This window comes from Danio rerio, chromosome 22 (assembly GCF_052040795.2).
Source record: "Danio rerio strain M-AB ecotype USA chromosome 22, GRCz13ab, whole genome shotgun sequence".
NCBI classification, from domain to species: Eukaryota; Metazoa; Chordata; class Actinopteri; order Cypriniformes; family Danionidae; genus Danio; species Danio rerio.
The window spans coordinates 16,076,632-16,097,548 of record NC_141042.1 but is presented as its reverse complement, the minus strand read 5'-3'; the positions used below and the strand labels follow the sequence as shown (position 1 = coordinate 16,097,548).

The 20,917-nt window shown below is 42.3% G+C and overlaps 2 protein-coding genes across 3 annotated transcripts; one reads left to right on the top strand and one right to left on the bottom strand.

Annotated features, from left to right (window-relative positions):
• Positions 1-240: 240 nt before the first annotated feature.
• hsh2d (hematopoietic SH2 domain containing) lies at positions 241-19,984 on the top strand. 2 transcript variants are annotated; one of them, XR_015521184.1, is made up of 7 exons: positions 241-519; positions 1,725-1,864; positions 2,008-2,097; positions 2,229-2,394; positions 3,299-5,325; positions 18,199-18,344; positions 18,700-19,984. XR_015521184.1 is itself a non-coding variant. In NM_001017541.2 (6 exon segments), coding segments are annotated over 5 exon segments (1,098 nt in total). In that variant the 5' UTR covers positions 241-519; positions 1,725-1,739; the 3' UTR covers positions 19,195-19,984.
• Positions 5,748-17,511, bottom strand: LOC147838477 (uncharacterized). The gene is made up of 2 exons (XM_087304135.1): positions 17,259-17,511; positions 5,748-13,366 (listed from the first exon to the last, which is right to left on the bottom strand). Exon 2 carries the CDS (start codon positions 13,270-13,272, stop codon positions 12,952-12,954), a length of 321 nt encoding a protein of 106 aa, XP_087160261.1. The 5' UTR covers positions 13,273-13,366; positions 17,259-17,511; the 3' UTR covers positions 5,748-12,951.
• Positions 19,985-20,917: the final 933 nt, after the last annotated feature.

Genomic DNA, 20,917 nt, shown 5'->3' with positions numbered 1-20,917 from the left:
TGTTTGAGCAAAACATCTCACACAAAAAAGTACTTACAGTAAGTGTTAGCAATAATATGACACAAAAACGAAGCATTTCTTTGACAGTAATCCTCCAGACCTGTCAGAATCAGGTCAGAATCTCCGAAAACCCCCAGACCAACAAGAAAAAAATGGGACGAACTGGCTTATGAATATTCATTACTTTCCGTGACGTTCGTCGAGCAGACTTACCTGATTTGCCTGCAGGTTCAGCTAATTAGACTTTGACCAGACCTTCCAGGAAGGTGAAAGTAACGTAAATACTACTCACTGTATTATCATACGTCAAATTTTCCCGCGAACAAATAAACTGTCAACGTTTGTAAACTGGATATGTTTTCAGCTGAAACCGAAGAATGATTTGGAGTACATTGCTGTAATTATTTATAGTTTAAATGTATGTGTCGATTACTTTAATTAAACCACACCCATACAGCAGTTTTAACAGGTGAGGTCACGTCAACTGCTGTCACAATACCGTGCGTTGTTCCTCGGCAGGTGAGTGCATTATAAACATGACATTTTTGATGCGTTATTGTTAATGTCAGACGTATAAAACATGTATTAGGCTATCCACAGCGGGTCACCTATCCAGGGCTGAAACTGAATTATGTAAAGAATTTTAGAAGTTGAAATTGTGAGGATAGTAAAACTACGTGTGAATTATGTTGATTTAACGGTTAACATTTGTCATTTTGTCATACTTACGGTTACGGTTAGTGTTGTTGACTTCTTTAATATAACATAGATTTTGGTCTGTTTTAATTAATTAATGTTTTTGTGAGTATATAGGCCTATATATATATATATATATATATATATATATATATATATATATATATATATATATATATATATATAGTATATATAGGCCCTATATATAATATAATGTCAAATTTAGTGTATATATATATATATAAATATATATATATATATATATATATATATATATATATATATATATATATATATATATATATATTTATATATATACTAAATTTGACATTAACAAAATCACTCTCTCATGTTCATGCATTGCTACTCAATCTGGCCAAAACCCATACAATCACCAACAATAAATCTCAATAAAACGTTGAACTTTTATTTTAAACCGTAATTTTTTACTCTATTTATCATAATGGTTTAATTGTTTTCCATACAATAACATTTGTTTAAACGTTCTCTGTGTATTTACTGCTGAGGACACTGATCTGGACAGATTGTTGTGCATAGATTTAGTTTATTATAGTTTTTAAAACTTTAAAAACATTTGTTCGTTTTTTTCATTTTAAAGAAAGTTTATATTGGAAAACAAGTGAATAGATACAAGTAGAGCTTGCTTGTTTTTACACAATATTTAAAAAATTTGCTAAGAGAAAAATCTAAAATTTTAAAAAAGTTATTGTTGTATTATTAAATGTATTTATTTATTTATGTATTTATTTTTGATAGGGAAAAAATATTTTTCATCTGGGCCATTTGAAAAATTCCTTTGCTTTTAGCCCATAATGAGTCTAAAGTTTTAAAAATGTCTTTAAAAGTCTTAAATTTAACTCTGTGAAACCTGCAGAAACCCCTTTTTCGGATAAAGCATCTGCCAAATGATTCAATGTAAATTTAATGTAAATTTAGATACAAACACAAACTGACCTTTATACATACAAATTACACATTATTTCATCCAATTATTTGTGTGTTTATAGGACACACTTGATGTCATGGCCGTTCCTTTGCCAAATGACAGCAGTAATGCAGCATTTAGCTGGTTTACAGAATACCAGCGCAGCTGCATTTTGGAGAATGGAATTGTTCCTGAATGGTTTCATGGCATCATATCCAGGAAGTAATGGACTTATGTTACAAAAATATGCAAACATGACTTTGAATTGTTCAAAAATGCTCGAAATGTGTCATGTCATGACGATGTCATCTACCTGAAAATCAGGTTTCTGATATCCAGTCCGATAAAATAATTTTGTGTTTTAGAGCTGCAGAGGAAATGCTGATGTGCAAGCCGGCTGGTTACTTCCTTATTCGTGTTAGCGAAAGCAGAGTGGGTTATACATTATCTTATCGGTAAGTGTGTGTGTGTGAATATGGCCATTGTTGCCAGTTATTAATTTTGACTATAAGGAAGTCGCAAAATATCTAAACACAAATGAGTCCATTAGACCTAACAGCGGACCTGTTAATCTTCTTTTTTTTAGAGCTGAAGATCGATGCCGACACTTTATGATCAACGTATTGCCAGATAACCAGTTTATGATAGTGGGAGAAAAGACAGTGTATTGTTCCCTTCATGACTTGGTGGCTTTCCATCGCAGATGCCCTATTCTCCCCTACAATGAATTGCTCACTGTGGCCTGTGAACAGGTATAGATTTACACTTAAATGCTAGCATATTGTTGCCCTGTACGTTGCAAACAATTTGGTCATGGCTATTCATTATAATTCCCTTGATAGACACAGATCAGTCTAGTTAGAAATAGGGGTGCCCAAACTCAGTCATGGAGGGCCGCTGTCCTGCATAGTTTAGCTCCAACTTCCTACAACACACCTGCCTGAAAGTTTCTAGTATACCTAGAAAGAGCTTGATTAGCTGGTTCAGGTGTCTAATTGGGGTTGGACCTAAACTCTGCAGAACACCGGCCTCCCCAGGACTGAGTTTGGGCACCCCTCAGATGCTAATCACCTGCTAAACAAGAACATAAAACTAGTATGAAAATATTTTTTCCCTTTTAATATGTAATTTAAACTGTTCTTTGTAAAAGATTTAAAATACTTTTCTTATTTTTGTAGAACTAATAGTGCATATTAATTATGTATTAAAACATTATGCACAACATATTTGTATAACACATTTCTCACATTCATCGAAAAATTATTAAAAGATTATATACATTATATGATAATAATTATAATATAATGTAAAAAAGATTAGTTTAGTTTAGATTAAAAAAAGCAGATTTCTCCAGACGAAAAAATATAGGAAATACTTAATTTAATTTGTTAAAGTTGTTTGTATTATAACTGTAATGTAGAGCTATAAAAATACAGCCTTAGTGTCCTATAAAATGTATACATCACACATTTAAAAACAATTTAAAGTAAAAGTTTTGTACACTTTTGCATTCTCACATAGCATGCAATTGCTGTTTAAAACATCAGACACACTAAGAGTGGACGGAAACCATGTTTATTGTCATCATTAACATGAATCGTAATCTTAGTATATGTGTGTTGATTTGAACTGAAGTTTTTCTCCTTTGTGTTTCAGGGCGGCAAAACTAACTATGTTGAGCTGTTATTTCCTCAAAAGAAAGACGTAAGCCATAGGCAGGTTGAATGGATAAGTTCTTCAACAGCAACAAATACGCTTCAATCAAATATCTCTGAAGAAAACCAGACTTCACAGCTTCAAAACAATTCTACAAGTCATCCTGGAAGACTTTATCCCAGCTTGGAGACAGAAGTGAGCGCTTTGAATATACAGAGCACGGTAATATTACATCAACAGACATTATATGTATATAATTTATTACCTGTAAATGTTTGATTCTGATTGGCTAATGAACATTCTAAGGTGTGCAGTTATTTTCAGATACATGCACAGCTAAAGTAGTTCAACATTAAGCCTGGTTTATACTTCTCCGTTGAGTGATCAGCGTGACCGACGGCGCATGCCTTGCGCTTTACCATGCATTTATACTTCTGCGGGCTGTTTGTGTTCCTCTGCTATAATACTTCTGTAACACTAGCTGGCAGTAGGTGTTTTCGTTGCTCTGTGTTGAGTTTCTTCGCTAGTGTTTTGTTTTTTTTCTGAATGCTTTCTTAATGTACAAGTGGCTGAAACTCACTCATTTTGAGGCAGGAACCGGTGGACTTGCAACAACTTTAACCATAAGGTAAACTCAAAACTTTTTATCTGGAGCTCCTTTACGGGACTCGACACTTGTAAACACTTACTCCAATGGACTCGCGCGGCTCTCGCTTGACGCAGAAGTATAAATCAGTCCTTACAGTTTCATATCACTATCAAAGAGCATAGAATCACCAAGAGGCGAGACTCTAGTGTGATTTGGGAAACAGCCACTAGATGCCTCAAGCGTCACGCAGCGGCCATTTTGGAATGAAAACTCCAATAGAACAAAAGCATATTATAAGTCTGTAAAATAAAATATTAAAAGTGCCGATGATTGTGATAGTAAGTGCTGTATTGTCGTCTTTTAGGTTGTATCCCAGCTTTAATGCACTTTTTAAAATAAATAAATAAAAAGCAAAGCAACTGCTTGCCATCGCGACAGCAATAAGATCCAATGGACAACCGATCACTTTCATTCCAAAATGGCGGAATCGCGGGGATGTTGCTGGGCGCTGCTGTTGCAATGAAACGTTCTATTGAGTGTCAGTTCTTGGCGATTTGTCACTATGCTGAATATGACTGTCAAAAATCTAAACAAAACAAAATGCTTTGGATGAGATGCGTAAGAAACTAGTCCTACATACAGGAGCATTTTGTGGACAAAAACCAAACAAATATAACATCGGAACAATGTCTACTGTTGTGGTAACCATAGTGTAAGCAGAATAACTGACCCCTGTCTGTTAAATTATTAGAAAGTAGGGATGTAGCGGTATACAGAAGTCTCCTTTTTTACTTTGCTCTCTATACAATTCTAGCAACTCTCATAGAATGTTTAGAATTCTAAAACACATGGCGCTTTCCATCTGGGGTGTGATGGCTCATGTCCACATGTTTTTCTATGTAAACATGCTTAATGTATGAGCATGATCGATATACACTTACATCTTTTGAAGCACCTTGCATTTTGTCAGATGCAAAGATGGTCCCTTATCTGCTGTCCACACCTGGTATTAAGTTGCATTTTCGTCGATCTGATCACAAGTGGACAAAGCAAACACATTACCGTTCACACTTGAATCTCAATGTGTCTCCTCTGTCCATTTTCGACCACTTTAACCATCAGAGTGGAGAGTAAATCATGAGGCTACATGTCTGTGCACTCTTATACTATGTCACTAATACTACGCTTGATGATGCAGCACAGTGTGCATGTTTATGTATGGGCTTTTTCAGTTATTTCAAACCAGTGGATGAAATAAGTTCAAGCAACTAACAAATCAGAGGAAATTATGATGACGGAGAAAGATGGGAAGACGCCACACAATTAGTCGCATTTCCACTGTCGGGCCAGTGCGAGCCTTTTATCGGGCTTTGCCGTGCCAATAGCCCAGGAGCATGAGCAGTGAGGCCGAAATCATGTCACGTTTCCACTGTTGGGTGTAACATGAAATTAGCTCATTTTATGAATATTAATAATCAACAATAACGGTTTATTCTTAATTATTAATATTCCGGCTTAAGCTTCAGTCAGTTTGGTCAAACAAACATATGATTGTAAATGATCATGCTCGCGCGACCGAGCGGATTCCCAGATTATGAATATTAATTATCAACAATAACGAATTATTATTAATCATTAATATTCCGGATCAATTTATTGTCAATTTGACCAAACGAACACAAGCAGAGCCGCCGCTCTTCCGAGCGGACACTGTAATCTATTCATTTAGAAAAAGGGAATTTAATTGCTACTTCTTGTGAAGTAGATTAATCATTCAAAAGTTTTAAACAACTTATAATAGCTAGGCAGGGGAATCTGTATTTCAGTGACATTTTCTCGTGAGGCAAACAATACAATTCATTTGATTATAATGATATTTATTGACTAGTCAGACGTAACGAACAAACAAACGCACAAACATACATTAAACACAAAACAAAGGTAAACCACGTGGAGATATCGGGTCTATAGAACGTGTAACAGCAAAGAGAAATAGTAAAGCTAGAAAATATAGATTTCAGATTAAAGAGTGACAAAACTTTCAGTTCCACACGCACCATTAAGGACCACCAAGGTTATATAAAAAAACACCTTTTTGATAAAAAGGGGCACAGCTTAATCGCATAACTAAAATCACCTGGTTTTTCATGTCTGGAGGTCTCTTTTATGCGTCTTTCTTCCGTCGTGATGAAAACTACTCTTGATGTCCTTTGATGCGTGGAGTTTGTAATGCAGTTCGGACGAACACGATCGCAAACTTTAAACTGAATTTACTTTGCCGGAAAATAAAGAAAACGTGGCGGGAAAAAGTCCATGCGGCTTAGGAAGCCACGTGTGGCCCAAAGGCCACCGTCAATGATGTTCCTTTTTGGGAAGTTCTCTTTCTGCCCAGATGTTTGGGGGAAAGTGTGCTTATACCTGCGGGTCACGTGACAACCCATACAGCATTCTGACCAATGATTTCAGGGGAAAGTTTGCGCGCGAACCTTCCTTTGTCTCTGGGCTGCGCGTATGCAAATTTGAGCGCCCGCCTAAAGCATGCAGACACGCGTTTAATACGGGGCTTTAAAGAATAAAGCAATGCGAGTTATGGTCTCGATCTATGCATCATGTGTTATAAAATGTCGAGGGCATTCTATTGACACCAAACACTCTACAAGTACATCACATTAAAGGTACATTAACATAGTTCCCATATTTTTACATCATTGATGCTTTTAAAAAGGCCTGAATGGAACATGCATACAGAATAAAGAGAGGTTACACCGGTAAGAAAAGTCAGAAATGAGATACAAAGTTTACAAAACATAACACATTGGTTTTGTGCTGGTTCTGGATTTGATGAGTTCATTTTCTTTCTGTCGGAACAGCCTCGTGGGGGTGTATGTGTGTGTGTGAGGGTATTTCGAAAGGAATGTCTTTGAAGTTTTCCTGCTTATCTATCCAGGCCCCCTGAACAACTTAAGCTGTCACGAAAATCCAGACTTCTTGGAGCCAGGAGTCGTAAAACCGTTCTGTTGGACCGTGATAAAATCAATAAGAAATTTTATCTGTGGACTGTACGCTACATATATCCCCCCTTTGCAACGAAGAAGGTTCGGAGAAAACCTTGTTGGTTGAAATCTAACTTGACGTACAGGATGGGTTGGAGGTGAGTTTCCTTCGACCTCCGTTGCTGGATCGACGAGTCGTGGCTTAGACTCAAGCAGTTTTGACTTAGTTTCTTCATGCTCTTTCCCCCCTTTCCTGGTTTCACGCGGGAAAGCTTTGAGGGGGAGGTCAGGGGTGCACTTGTCCACTGGTGCTTGCATCTTATTGAATGGCGAGGCCCTTGTTAATGTGTGCTTCCCTGTTGTCGGGAGGCACGGAGTGGTAGTTGTTCCGCAGTTTTCCAGAGATGAGTGATAGAGGAGTATAGTTGTGAGGTTGCAGTGGTCTTCTGGTGAGACTGAGGTACAGGATCGTGGCTGTATCCTGTGTAGAAAAGGAAGAGAGAGAGAGAGAGAGAGGATACAAGGGAGAGAGTAGGTGGTGTCTGTGATGACTGTGCTTGGCTGGGCATTCCACTGTGACACCGGTTGCAGGGTCTCTACCCCCTTTCCTGGCTTGTGGCCCAGTGTTTGTTACTCTGGTTGTGATACGTAGGTTTGAGGGTTGGCTGCTATGCAGCTGAGCGTATACAACCAGGAGTCTTTGCCCTTCCTGTGTGATGTTGGTAGTGCAGGGTGGGTGCCTCTGTCCAAGTTGTTTACATCATCAGAAGATATGCCATGGTCTGGGCTGTGTCGTCGGTGCTGAGAGACACTCTACCCATTTGGTGTACTGGCATATGAGTTCAAGGGGAAGAGAAAGCGAAAGGAGAAAGGAGAGAAAAACACACACACAAAAAAAAAATTGTTGCTCCTTGTGAGCCCATGGAAGTGTCCCGCCCGATCCATCTGGGTGTCTGATCATGAGAGGATGGTTTCTCTGTGCTGCTGTGGTGCTCGGTGATCAGCACCCTGGGCATGTTTTGCTGTGTGCAGGGGCAGTATATTAGCATTACCCCCCTCTGGCTCTGAGGCAGCACGAACTGTGGTGTTGTGGGGTCTTCAGGGACAACCCAAAAAGGATTCACACGCACCTGTTTTTTAAGATGTAGGAGGTGTTGAGTGACATCTGTGTTGAAGCAGAGGTCAGACAGAAGGATCGGGTGGTAGGTGGGGTGAGTGGTGGAAAACTAACAAAACAAGAGACAAAGTAAAAGTAAAAAAAATAAAACTGGTCTGACGTGAGGAGTCAGATGCCTACGTGGTCGCAATGTCGTTTGCGACATTTGTCGGGCTGGTGAGATTGGATGTGGCAGCTAGGCTAGGCAGGGTTGTTGGCTGCCGGTTACAGCTGCCAGATCTCGGGGTTTTGGTTGGGCGGTGATCATGGTCCACCGTGTGATGCACCTTCTTGGTAAGGGCATCGTTCCAGTCATTCAGGTCCTTGTCAGTGCCTGAAAGTTTGAACTGTTCTTATCTTCTTCTGTAGACGACCATGATGTGGTTGTCAGTGTTGTGGTCGCCTACTTGGGAAGAAGAAAAAGTGTTGACGTTTCACGGGCTTGTGGTGGGCAGTTCTGAAGCCTTTTGTTTCCACCCTGGGTGGTGGAACGTGAAACAGAGTCTAGCAAGTTGGAGTCTGCAGCTAAGTGCACTCTGATGTCATGGGCTGCTGTGCTTTGAAGGGTTGCAGTGTTGACTGCCATTTCTCCACACTGCGATGTTTGTGGGAGCATCCATCGACACGGGCTGTGGGCATACCTTGGCACGCATTCTCATCCTAGTACTTGGAGTACTTGAATGCCAGGTGGGCAGAGGTGGCTGGGGTCCATGCTCTACGGTATTGCCAATAGTCTGTCAGTTGTACAGTCTTGGTAAACAGCTAGGCCGTTGTCCAGCGTGGGTTTGTGGCTTAAGGTGTAACGCGGGTCAATACAGTGGCCCTGGGGGGGCCATCGGCCGCATGGCCGTACTGGCGTTAGTCTTTATGCCATCCCGGATGTGCTGACTGTTCAGTAACATGACAGGTTGGTGGCAGGTGTCTATGATGGCTTCTGTGCTCCAAAGAAGTTGGAGAATAGCTGTTGAAATGGCACCCACCGTGCAGAGCGATGTTGTTACACAGTCTTAGTATTTGCCTTCTGGCGCAAGGAGTGTCTTACTTGCATATGCCCAGACGTTGTCTCACTTCAATCGTGGCCAGCTGTTGACCTTCCGTCAAACAGAAGGACAGCCCTTTTTGACAGGGTGGTCACGGGTCGAGAAGTCTTTGAACAGTTCTTAATGACGTGTCTGGAGTAGTTGCACCCACTTAGGGAGCCGCTCAGTTCGGAGACCTTGCTAGGCGGTAGTCTTTGCGCTAGCCAGTCAACTGTTGTAGGCCATGGACTATCTCCTTTGAGTGGCCAGACACGGTGGTACTTTCACTAAGGATGTCATCAACGTAGATGAGGTTGCCTCTAACATAAGCATCGGGATATGCTTTGTTCAGGAGGGTGTTGCTTTCGGCTGGTGAGTTGGCCTAGCCGACGGGGCACCTCATGATCGTTTAGTGTCTGTTGTTCAAGGTGAAGGCTAGCTTATGCTGGTCATTTGGATGCACAGGTATTGTCCCGAAGGCGGGGACCACATCAAGCGTTGAGTAGATGGTTGGTCCTTGAGTTCTGGGCACTTCCTGTTCCAGTGGAGTCATTGGCCCTCGTGACAATGCATTTGCTTATTTAGCTTTCTATGGTCGGGCACCCTTTGACCCTGGGCTTGAGGACGGGCCAGATGGGTGCCGAGCAGGTTTTGTTGCATAGCCCGATGTCCTTTTCCCAGCATGGAGTTGGTTATTTCCATCTGAAGGTCAGTGGGACTTGCAGTCTAGAGAGTCTTTAGCGAGGACACCGTTGTAGTCATACAGGATGTGCTGACGTTTGTCGGTTGACATCATCCTGCGTGGCCTCAGCATATCCGTCCTGTTGAGGAAAATGCCCTGTCTTCATCCATGTTAGTGATGGGGTGACAAGTGGCTGGGCACACGGCAAGGAGTTAGTCCTCTGTGAGCTCACTTCTGCCTACCGGTTCTTTGTTTACTGGTAAGACAGACGTGAGTGTGGCGAGCTGGAATGGAACAGTATAGTCTGTGTTTTCTAAGCTCCCCTCTGGTGTCATTGCATGTAGGGTGAGGCCACTAATTGGCCCAAGAGTTCAAAGTCATGGAGCTCGTAGCTGACCAATCGTCCCAGTAGGTAGTCTTTGGGGATTTTTATGTCAGTTGCCATGCAGCTATTACACAAGACATATACTGTTCATGAGGACAGTTTAATTTAGGGTATGGCTTCCAGGTTGAGGCCCAGTTTTATGCCTTCTGTTGTTGATTGGAAGAAACCTAATGTATGGTTTAGAGTTCGGCCTTTCGTATGGAGAGCCATATAGAGCACCTGTTTGTGTAGGCTGGCACCACAGTCTTGTTTGATGATGACAGAGCAGGCCTCTGTCATGGTCTGGCCTGAGTGGGGTTTCTTGAGGGTGACAGCCACCGTTGTTGGCTGTGAGAAGTGTGGGTGCCTATCACCGGTCGTTAAAGGTGTCTATATATATGCCTGAAGATGTATCAGGCTATTAGCTCTGATGTAAACATCGTGCGGCGGGGCCGTGAGAGTTAGGACTGGATGGGTCAACCATCCGCCGTTCCGATTCAAGTTCAATGTGCAAATGCTGTTGGCAGTTGTCATGTGTGAGAGTTCAGCATTTGGACAGTAGTGTGTATGCTTGTTAGTTGAACACAGGTCTGGGGGTGTGTTCAGGCGGAGTGTCGCATAGTGAGAGGCTGATGGCTGCTGGGTTGTCTACTCACAGTGCAAGTACAGTGTCATTCACAGTCCGGTTATTCAACATTAAGCCCTTTGAGGCCTGGGGCAGCAAGCGTTGGGGTTGCTAGCTGGTTTGAAGGCTGCAGAGTAGCGACCTTGACCCCCTCTATGTTGTTGAGTTTGGGTTCTCGTGGGTTCCAGCAGTTTCCCGCGACCTCGGTGACCTGACAGTCTGTTGGGGTTGACCTGACGGCTGTGAGAGAGTTCTCGCACTTGGGCCCAGATTTTAAAGGGGTTCAAAGTTCGAAAGAGGTTCACACGTACGCAGCGGATTTTTACCATTCAGCAGCAGGTATGTGCCCATTGGCGACGAGTACACGGGGTGCACTGCAGTCATGGGACAGTAGTTACTTGAATGGGAGCGATGTATGTGAGTTGAACCTCAGTTGGGCTGTATGATTTGCACAATCAGCCTGCCTGGTTGGCAATTAAGTGTTCGTTTTAGTCTCTGAGCTCTTGCTTTGAGTTACTCAAACAGGAAAGATGACATTATTGTGAGGTCTGCTCCCGTGCTGGCGCGCGTTTTTCATCTTTCTTTCATCTCCACGGTTACAGCCAAGTAGCGCGTTGTTGCCACGCCATTTTGTTCAGGTTCCCCAAGAGTTGAAGTGCAGGGGCCTGAGCAGTTGTTTGTACGCAGGTGTGGCTGGTTGGTGGGCTGTGGCTCGGGAGGTAAACAGACAACCAGACCAGTGTTTCCTGGTACCTGAGGTTGCAAGCATGGTGGCACTGGCTGCTTCTTGGGGGAAGCGTGATGCTGCAGTTAGATAGACAGTCTTTAGCTTGTGTTGGACTCGCAGTACTCTGGGATGGAGCAGAAAGCAGGTGTTCAGGGGGGTAAATGGTTTTGGACCCCCCTCAAGTCATAAGGAGTCTGGCTTGACTTCCTGTAGGGCCCCTTCAAGCTTTTTAGCAGTTCTGCTGCTCATGACGCCACTGTGCCGTTGTTTGGTGTCAGGTTTTCACCTTTGGCTTTCTCTGGCGTGTAACTAGCTGGATGCTGGTTGCTTGAGCTCCTAGCTACTGCAGGTTGTTCATTCCTTGGTTGCTGTTAGGCTCCTTTTGGGCTGCTTGTGGTGAGTGGTTTGTCCCAGTGTGTCTCTGAGCATCCTGTCTGTTGTTGGGACATGCGCCTTCCTGGCGGTGCTGTGCTCTGCTGGCGGAGAAAGGCTTTAACTCACTGTTGGAAGTCTTGCGGCTGGGAAACAGTAGCGTGCCTTTTAAAGTCAGCTCCGGATGAGACTGTGAGACAGGGTAGCTTGTAGGTGTTTGACAGTCTTTCAAAGCAGTCTTTGTTTTAAACAGATTTTATGAGCTAAACTCTGCTGCTGTTGGGTGGCCAGGGCGTGGGGGCAGGGCAATGCCCGTGTGCGGACTCACCACAAAAAGCAGGCTTTTGAGAGAGAGAGGATCTGGAAGGTGAACTCCTCCTCCGTCCGTGGCTCATTTCCTGTCTCGAAGTAGGGTTGGTGTAGTCGACTGCAGTATGCTTGTGAGGTCTCTTGGCGGTTCTGAGACCCATGGCGACAATCAGTCCTTACTCTGACACGGGGTCAGGTAAAACACTCTAGTAAGAGCTCTTGCATCGGCTCGTAATCTGCTTTGATGGCACGGCGCTGTTGATTCAGGAAACTTCTTGCCTCACGGCTCGAAGTAATTCTTAGCAGATACAGTTTGTCACAGAGAGTGGCACTTGGCCTCTGTGTAAAAGTGTAAAAGTCAATGTCTTAGAATTAGGGGTGCGTGTCGTTACCTCCAGCAGGGTTTGGGGTGAAAGTTGGCATTTCCCTGGCCAGCTGGTTCAAATCTTTGGCTGACAGATGATGTCTGTCATGGGGGACCCCTTTGGAGGGAGTCCTGGCCCTGTGTTGCTGAAGGGCGTTGCTGGAATGCTGGCTGGCGGGGCAGTATGAGTTGGATTCACCCCCCTCTGCTGGTCTAGCCAGTCTTGGCTTTTGGGCTGACTGTGGCACTTCCCCTTTCAGGTAGTCACATGGGTTGTAGGAATGTGACAGTTCTGGGAGAACTCTGGTAGGTTCATGCTTAAAAGTCTCTTTGTTGGGTTCCGTGTTGGAATTTTGCTCGGGCCCTCAGCCGTTGACTTTAGAGGCTTTGACCCGAGCTTCACTGTCTTTAGTTCTGCTCTTTACAATAGTGTTTCAGCTTGTAGCTTTACACTCAGTTCATCTTTGGCTTTCTCCTCTCGTCGCTCCTTGTGTGCGTTGTCCGCTTGTAGCTCCATCGGGGCGCGTGTAGTCCGTCCATTTGCTCCAGAAGTTCGGCGTCCTTTTCCCTCGTCGTCTTGCAGGCGTCCTGGGCTCGATGCTCCAGCTGGTTGAGACCCTTTCCTATGGGTCTGGCCGGTGCAAGGGTGAGGTGTGTCAGGGCCCTGGAGAGTTGAGTCTGGGCTTGGCTGTCATGGCTCCGGGCTAGGTCGTTCGCCCTCAGCGGATTAATGCAGACGTCCAGCTGTTCTCTGCTTGGCCGCTGCAGCTCCATGGCGTCGTTGGGCAGGAGGTTGTGGGTTAAGCACTTAACCAGGCCTCCAGTTGGTCCCAGTGAGCAGCGGGATGGGCGCACTTGACATGCTGGTCTGTTGGGTGAGACAGAGATCACAAGGGAGAGAGAGAGAGACCCACATGGCCAAATCGAGTGGATGTTAGCCTTGTGTTATATTATTAGTCTGACAGGGTTGTCAGCTAGGGGGTATGTGCCGGCTAGACGTTGGTCCTTCTAAGGATCCACTGGGGGCCGGACAATTCGGATGTCGAATTTGGGTGGCTAGATAACAGTTGATATCTTTGTACTGGCCTCAAGGCTTTTAGTCATGCGCCAGGCTGTGCAAATTATCAATCAATTATTTAAATCACCCTGGTGGTTCTCAATAGCGTAGTCTCTGAGCAGGTCAAAGTAAATAAAAATAATTAAGTAAATGAAAATAACAGTAACCCCAAAAAAAAACAAAAATGAATAATACTAACGATAAGTTAGACAAAAAGGCACCTCGCTCGGATGAACGAGTGTACAGGGAAAGAAAAATGAAAGAAAATACTAATATGGATATCAGTAAATATGAATAAAAATAAAACTGAAAGACAGACAAGGATGAGAAGAGAGAGAGAGAGAGAGAATAGCAAAACCTATGGGCATGTCTAAAACGTTCGTTTTATAGTCCTGTAGTGGGCTAAGTTTAGACTAGGTTTTACATGCTATTTACACTTGGTGGTGAGTGAAAGGCATTCAGATGAAGGTCGCAAGAGCGTGCTACCTGGCTAGACTTTCCCCAACTCCTACTGCAGTCGCTATCAGATCACTTGCCTATAATGTACCTCGGTTGTGAACTCACACAGTGTAGGCTTTTAGCACAATACGTAGCACTCAATGAGGTCACTGACCGCCTGGCATGATTCAAAATTGGGTTTTGCCTGATGATTCCGGTGCCGCTCTAGGCCTGTAGAATGAGGTGGCCAATCTCACTCAGGCGGGCACGTGTGTGGAATCATGACAGGGTAATTAACCAAGATTGATCGTATGCCAGTTGACACGGATGGTGCTTCTTGGAGTACGATTGCTGATGCCACTGTGATCCACACAAGCCGGAGAGACAAAACGCCAAGGTATCTAACGCATCCTTCAGCAGGGGTCAGTTATGTCAGACAGATGAACCCAATCTTTTGATCTGCAACCTGAATAACCTGTACGCTTAACCACACAAGCACAGAGGACTCCGGTCCGGATACGGGCAGTACTATGGATCTACTATTCTGGGCGAGCCAGTTGGAGTAGGAATCTTAGTATGCTGTAGTATCTGATGGATAGAGAAGGTTATCACCCTGTGATGGAGGGAGGCTAAAGGAAAATTAAATCGGCATGAAAGAATCTAAAAGAATAATCATAATAATCCCCTATAGGTAAAAGCAGTACAGGACGGCTTAGAAAAGTAGAAAGAGTGCCTTAGTATTCAGGGGCATCTACAAACATTAATGGGTTAGCCCAACATGTTTTGATCAGATGTGGGAATGAATGAATTTAGCTGAATTTAGCTTCAGACTAATACTTGCCCTAATATAGTTATACTTTCCCTATAACCTAAGAGGTGAGGGAATGAATAAGGCATGAGGAAAAGATGGAATGATATCAAAGGGAAGAAAAATTATGCCTATTAATGATAATAATAGAGAGATTAAAGGCTATTCCCCAAATAGCAAAACCAACAAAATTAAAATTAAACATGACCTAAGTGTAGAATAGATTATTGGGAACTTGATTAAAAATCAAGTAATAACAAAATAAACTGGACAACGGTATTAAAATGAAAAAGACAGAAGGCAGAAAATTAATAAAAAAATTGAAAGTAACAAAATAATTCATAATACCAAAAGAAATAAAAACAGACCAATAATCTATACTCAGGTAACTAAACTATTGTTTGGATAAAATGATAACAGGGAAAATAAAATGCTTAATCGAAATTAAAACAAATTAACTCCAAACTGTTTGACCATTTCAGACCACTTGAGACACAATGGTGGGCGGAACTGATGTGAGGAGAGCAGAAGGAGACAGGGGGAGATGTTTCCGAGTTGCACTTCACATTCGGTTAGCCTTGTGCTAAAGTTTGTTAGTTACAAAATGTGAAGGGTTGGTTTGCTTAAGCATTAACGTTAGCTGGCGTTAGCCGCTAGCAAGTTGTTACGAGTTACGCTTCGCATCCGGTTAGCCTTGTGCTAACAGTTTGGTAATATTAAGACGCGAAGGGTTAGTTTACTTTAAGGCTAGTCGTTAGAAGCTAGCGAGTGGTTTTGCCCTGTGAAGTAAACCGCGTCACCAACTCTGCCTCCTCAAAGGCGGATCTTATGCTTTGGGTGGTGACTACGTCATTCACGCATGCGTGCGCGCGCACGAGTTACGAGTACGAGGAGTCAATGAGCGCTCGAAGAGCCGATTTATGAATGGGAGGAGTTCTCATTCATAACTTGGTATGCGGCTGACTTCACGAAGGCAAAGCGCAAACCACTAAGATTCGCACAAGCGGTCATTATATATCATGTTGCCGTAACATTGATAATAATATTCGACCATTACCATTAGACAAACAAACATAAAATGCGAGACGTCTCTCGAGGCGGTGCACGTTTGTACACAGATTTGGTCCGGACGAACATAACTGAAATATGGGAATTCACATCCATATCAGATTTCGGTACCATTTAAAACACGCTTATGATTCTGAGAATTCCTTTCGTCAGAAAGCGGTTAACAGGCAAGCTTGCAGCTCCCAAATACATTAATTTAGAACCGTCCAGCAGTTCTGAAATTAATTTCGCACGGCGGCGAAGCAAAGAGGTTAAACGTTAGGCAGCTAATCTAACAGTTTGAAACCACGGGAGAAATAGTCTAGAGGTTTTCTAGCTATAAAGAAGGCCTTTTAAACGGACAGGTTTGGGGTTTCCAAACTGTCTTACAAGCGCTGAGAGAGGCGTCTTTTCCTCCGACAGGCACACTAATATATTTAAATGATTTGCAGAACGTGCGTCTCAGCAAAATCGATTCAAAATATATATGAACTGCAGTTTAAACTGTTACACTCTACACGGGCAGCTCTCTGCTGTGTTTAGTGAACAGAAGGGCTAAAGGAGGATTTTCGTCCTCCCAGTTTCTAAGAAAAGGAAATGCTTCTCGCGGTCCTTTTTTTTCTTCTATAGCGCTTAATAAATCACAATGAATTGGAAAGTTTGTTCCACAGAAAATGTTTGGAAAACTGCCCTCATTCTCCACCAATATATGTAACATGAAATTAGCTCATTTTATGAATATTAATAATCAACAATAACGGTTTATTCTTAATTATTAATATTCCGGCTTAAGCTTCAGTCAGTTTGGTCAAACAAACATATGATTGTAAATGATCATGCTCGCGCGACCGAGCGGATTCCCAGATTATGAATATTAATTATCAACAATAACGAATTATTATTAATCATTAATATTCCGGATCAATTTATTGTCAATTTGACCAAACGAACACAAGCAGAGCCGCCGCTCTTCCGAGCGGACACTGTAATCTATTCATTTAGAAAAAGGGAATTTAATTGCTACTTCTTGTGAAGTAGATTAATCATTCAAAAGTTTTAAACAACTTATAATAGCTAGGCAGGGGAATCTGTATTTCAGTGACATTTTCTCGTGAGGCAAACAATACAATTCATTTGATTATAATGATATTTATTGACTAGTCAGACGTAACGAACAAACAAACGCACAAACATACATTAAACACAAAACAAAGGTAAACCACGTGGAGATATCGGGTCTATAGAACGTGTAACAGCAAAGAGAAATAGTAAAGCTAGAAAATATAGATTTCAGATTAAAGAGTGACAAAACTTTCAGTTCCACACGCACCATTAAGGACCACCAAGGTTATATAAAAAAACACCTTTTTGATAAAAAGGGGCACAGCTTAATCGCATAACTAAAATCACCTGGTTTTTCATGTCTGGAGGTCTCTTTTATGCGTCTCTCTTCCGTCGTGATGAAAACTACTCTTGATGTCCTTTGATGCGTGGAGTTTGTAATGCAGTTCGGACGAACACGATCGCAAACTTTAAACTGAATTTACTTTGCCGGAAAATAAAGAAAACGTGGCGGGAAAAAGTCCATGCGGCTTAGGAAGCCACGTGTGGCCCAAAGGCCACCGTCAATGATGTTCCTTTTTGGGAAGTTCTCTTTCTGCCCAGATGTTTGGGGGAAAGTGTGCTTATACCTGCGGGTCACGTGACAACCCATACAGCATTCTGACCAATGATTTCAGGGGAAAGTTTGCGCGCGAACCTTCCTTTGTCTCTGGGCTGCGCGTATGCAAATTTGAGCGCCCGCCTAAAGCATGCAGACACGCGTTTAATACGGGGCTTTAAAGAATAAAGCAATGCGAGTTATGGTCTCGATCTATGCATCATGTGTTATAAAATGTCGAGGGCATTCTATTGACACCAAACACTCTACAAGTACATCACATTAAAGGTACATTAACATAGTTCCCATATTTTTACATCATTGATACTTTTAAAAAGGCCTGAATGGAACATGCATACAGAATAAAGAGAGGTTACACCGGTAAGAAAAGTCAGAAATGAGATACAAAGTTTACAAAACATAACACATTGGTTTTGTGCTGGTTCTGGATTTGATGAGTTCATTTTCTTTCTGTCGGAACAGCCTCGTGGGGGTGTATGTGTGTGTGTGAGGGTATTTCGAAAGGAATGTCTTTGAAGTTTTCCTGCTTATCTATCCAGGCCCCCTGAACAACTTAAGCTGTCACGAAAATCCAGACTTCTTGGAGCCAGGAGTCGTAAAACCGTTCTGTTGGACCGTGATAAAATCAATAAGAAATTTTATCTGTGGACTGTACGCTACATGGGCTAGTGACTGATGACGTTTCCGGTCATTAGAGGGACAGAGCGCGGTGTTTAGAGGCTGTTCAACAACACTCTGTTGGAGCAATCCGATCAAATGCTTTTCGACTACCGCTGAATGTGGTCGAAAGTGGACAAGCTCAAACGTTTCATAAGGTACATATTTGTACTTCAAGGGTCTATAATGGTACCTCAGAGGTACTTTTAAGGTACATTTAGGTACTAATATGTACCTTTTAGGTACCACTGTGGACTATTTGGGTTCAAATAAATCTTTTTTTAAAAAAGTACTGCCCCAGTGACAGCTCCTGTACCTTTATTTCTGAGAGTGTATTTGTAAATGATGAAAAAAAAAACCCCACTGGAGTCAATTATTCCTTAATTCATTATTAATAAACAGGTTGGCGGTTCATTTCGCTGTGGCGACCCCAGATTAATAAAGGGACTAAGCTGAAAAAAATTAATGAATGATTAAACAGGTTGTTTAATCAAGCTTTTTTTTTCACTTCAGGATCAGCCAACAAAGCCAGTTCCGAAGCCTAGAACAGTATTTGCTTCTAAAACTCCAACTGAAGAAACACCACCTCAGTTACCGCCCAGAATGCGCTTGCCAAGCCGCTTACAAACAAGCAGAGAGGACAGATCGCAAGGGTTGATGCCAGTAATCCCTGACAGACAGCAAATCACACCAAACACACCCAATGAAGGCCGTACCCAACAGAAAAACCAACAGCAGAAACCTGTGGTCCTGAGCCTGGTGCACATCAAGAAAAAGCTGAAAAAGAAGCGATCTGAAGATCACACGTATGAGGAGATCGCCGGCGGTTTGTTTCAGAAAGATGCCACTTCTGCTTTGGAGAGCATTAACACTAATGTTGAAGGACTAGTGGAAAATGACTATCAGGAGTTAGCCGAACATCCAATATCTGATGGTATTCCCAAATCCAGTGATAGAAACTTACCAGTGGAGTACCGACATCCACCGCCTTTTGCACCTGGTTACTAGATAAAAACATAAACAATGCCTTTTATTGTGATTTGTTGGGTTGTTATTTTTAAACATGCTGCATTTCAATTTTGTTTAACGCGTCATCTGGAAAAACCTGTCTGGCATGGTTAAATTATTTTATAATAGGAACAGTATGTGCCTGGGGGCATGAATTTGAATAGTTTCAACTTCCTAAAATCAGGCATTTTATATAAAGGGAGATTTTAAAATGCTCTGTAAATATTTGCTTTGCACTGCAGTTGGCCAAAAACTGTACAGATAATCCAGGGGAGACAAGGATTTCCTCCATATATCCTACATTGTGATGGTGTTATGGGTATTGATGGTTCAGCTGGTTTTCCATGTAGGTCTTCAGTGCACTTTATACATGCTGGGCTGTTTCAACCGAAGTTTGAGTAAAATATAGACTAGCCCACCAACTGGGTTATATTTTTTTAAATGTTACATTTAAAAAAAAATTATCCAAATTTGTGTTGGAACAGTTTAGAATATTTGTAAGTCTTGGCTGGTAAAAGGTGGCAAGAAAATATCTTCACATCAGTACACCACCTCCCTAATCATTGATACAGGGCAAAATGGATCCTTGCTTTCATGCCAAATCAAGACTCATTACACTTTACCCAGGTGACCCTATTCCAATCTTCTAATGTCCATATTTGGTGATATCATGTGAATTGTAAGCCTCGGTTTGCTGTTCTCAGCTGACAGAGAGTTTTTTTCTGCTGCTGTAGCTCATCTGCTTCAATGTTCGATGAATTGTGTGTCCATAAATGCTCTTCATTTATAATGAGTGGTTATTTGTTGGCTTTCTGTGTGCTGAACCAGTTCAGAGGTTCTCTGCTGACATATCTCTGGCATGTACAAGGCATTTCCCCCACTGCTTTTCAGATTTTCTGACCATCCTCATTTATAAACCCTAGAGGTGGTTGTGCATGAAAATCCCATTTGATGGCAATTTGCTCCACTAGCCGGCCTGGCACCAACAACTTTGCCACAGTCACCTAAATCACCTTTCTTTCTCATTCAGATGCTTAGTTTGTACTTCACCAGACCATCTTGACCAGGTCAATGTCTGAGTTACTGCAAAATTATTGATGCAAGCATTAATACGTTGAACCCCCTACTGAAAAAAATAGCTTAAACCAGCCTAGGCTGGTTGGCTGGTTTTAGCTAGTCGACCAGGCTGGTTTTAGAGGGGTTTTGGCCATTTCCAGGCTGGTTTCCAGCCATTTCCAGCCTGGTATTAGCTGGTCAGGCTGGAAGATGACCAGCTAAAACCAGCTTGACCAGCCTAGCCAGGCTGGGAGCCCAGCCAAAACCAGCTATGTCCAGCTTAAACCAGGCTGGTCAAGCTGGTTTTAGCTGGATTTAGCTGGTCATTTTCCAGCCTGACCAGCTAAGACCAGGCTGGAAATGGCTGGAAACCAGCATGGAAATGGCCAAAACCCTCAAAAACTAGCCTGGTCGACCAGCTAAAACCAGCCAACCAGCCTAGACTGGTTTAAGCTGGATTTTTCAGCAGGGCAGGTACCTATTAAATTGGCCAGTGAGTCTTATTGTTTATTTTCATTTATTTTATTTGTATTTAAATATAAAATCTTATATTATAAATATAAAATCTTATATTAATCTGTCATTTTGCCAGTTAGCTGGTCTTTTAGACTGGACTTCAGTTTAGCTGATAAAAAGAGCCTATAACCCAAAAAAATATCATGGGTGT

Excerpts from the sequence above, each read along its gene's own strand:
- LOC147838477 (XM_087304135.1), bottom strand. The coding sequence starts at position 13,272 with ATGGAGCTGCAGCGGCCAAGCAGAGAACAGCTGGACGTCTGCATTAAT.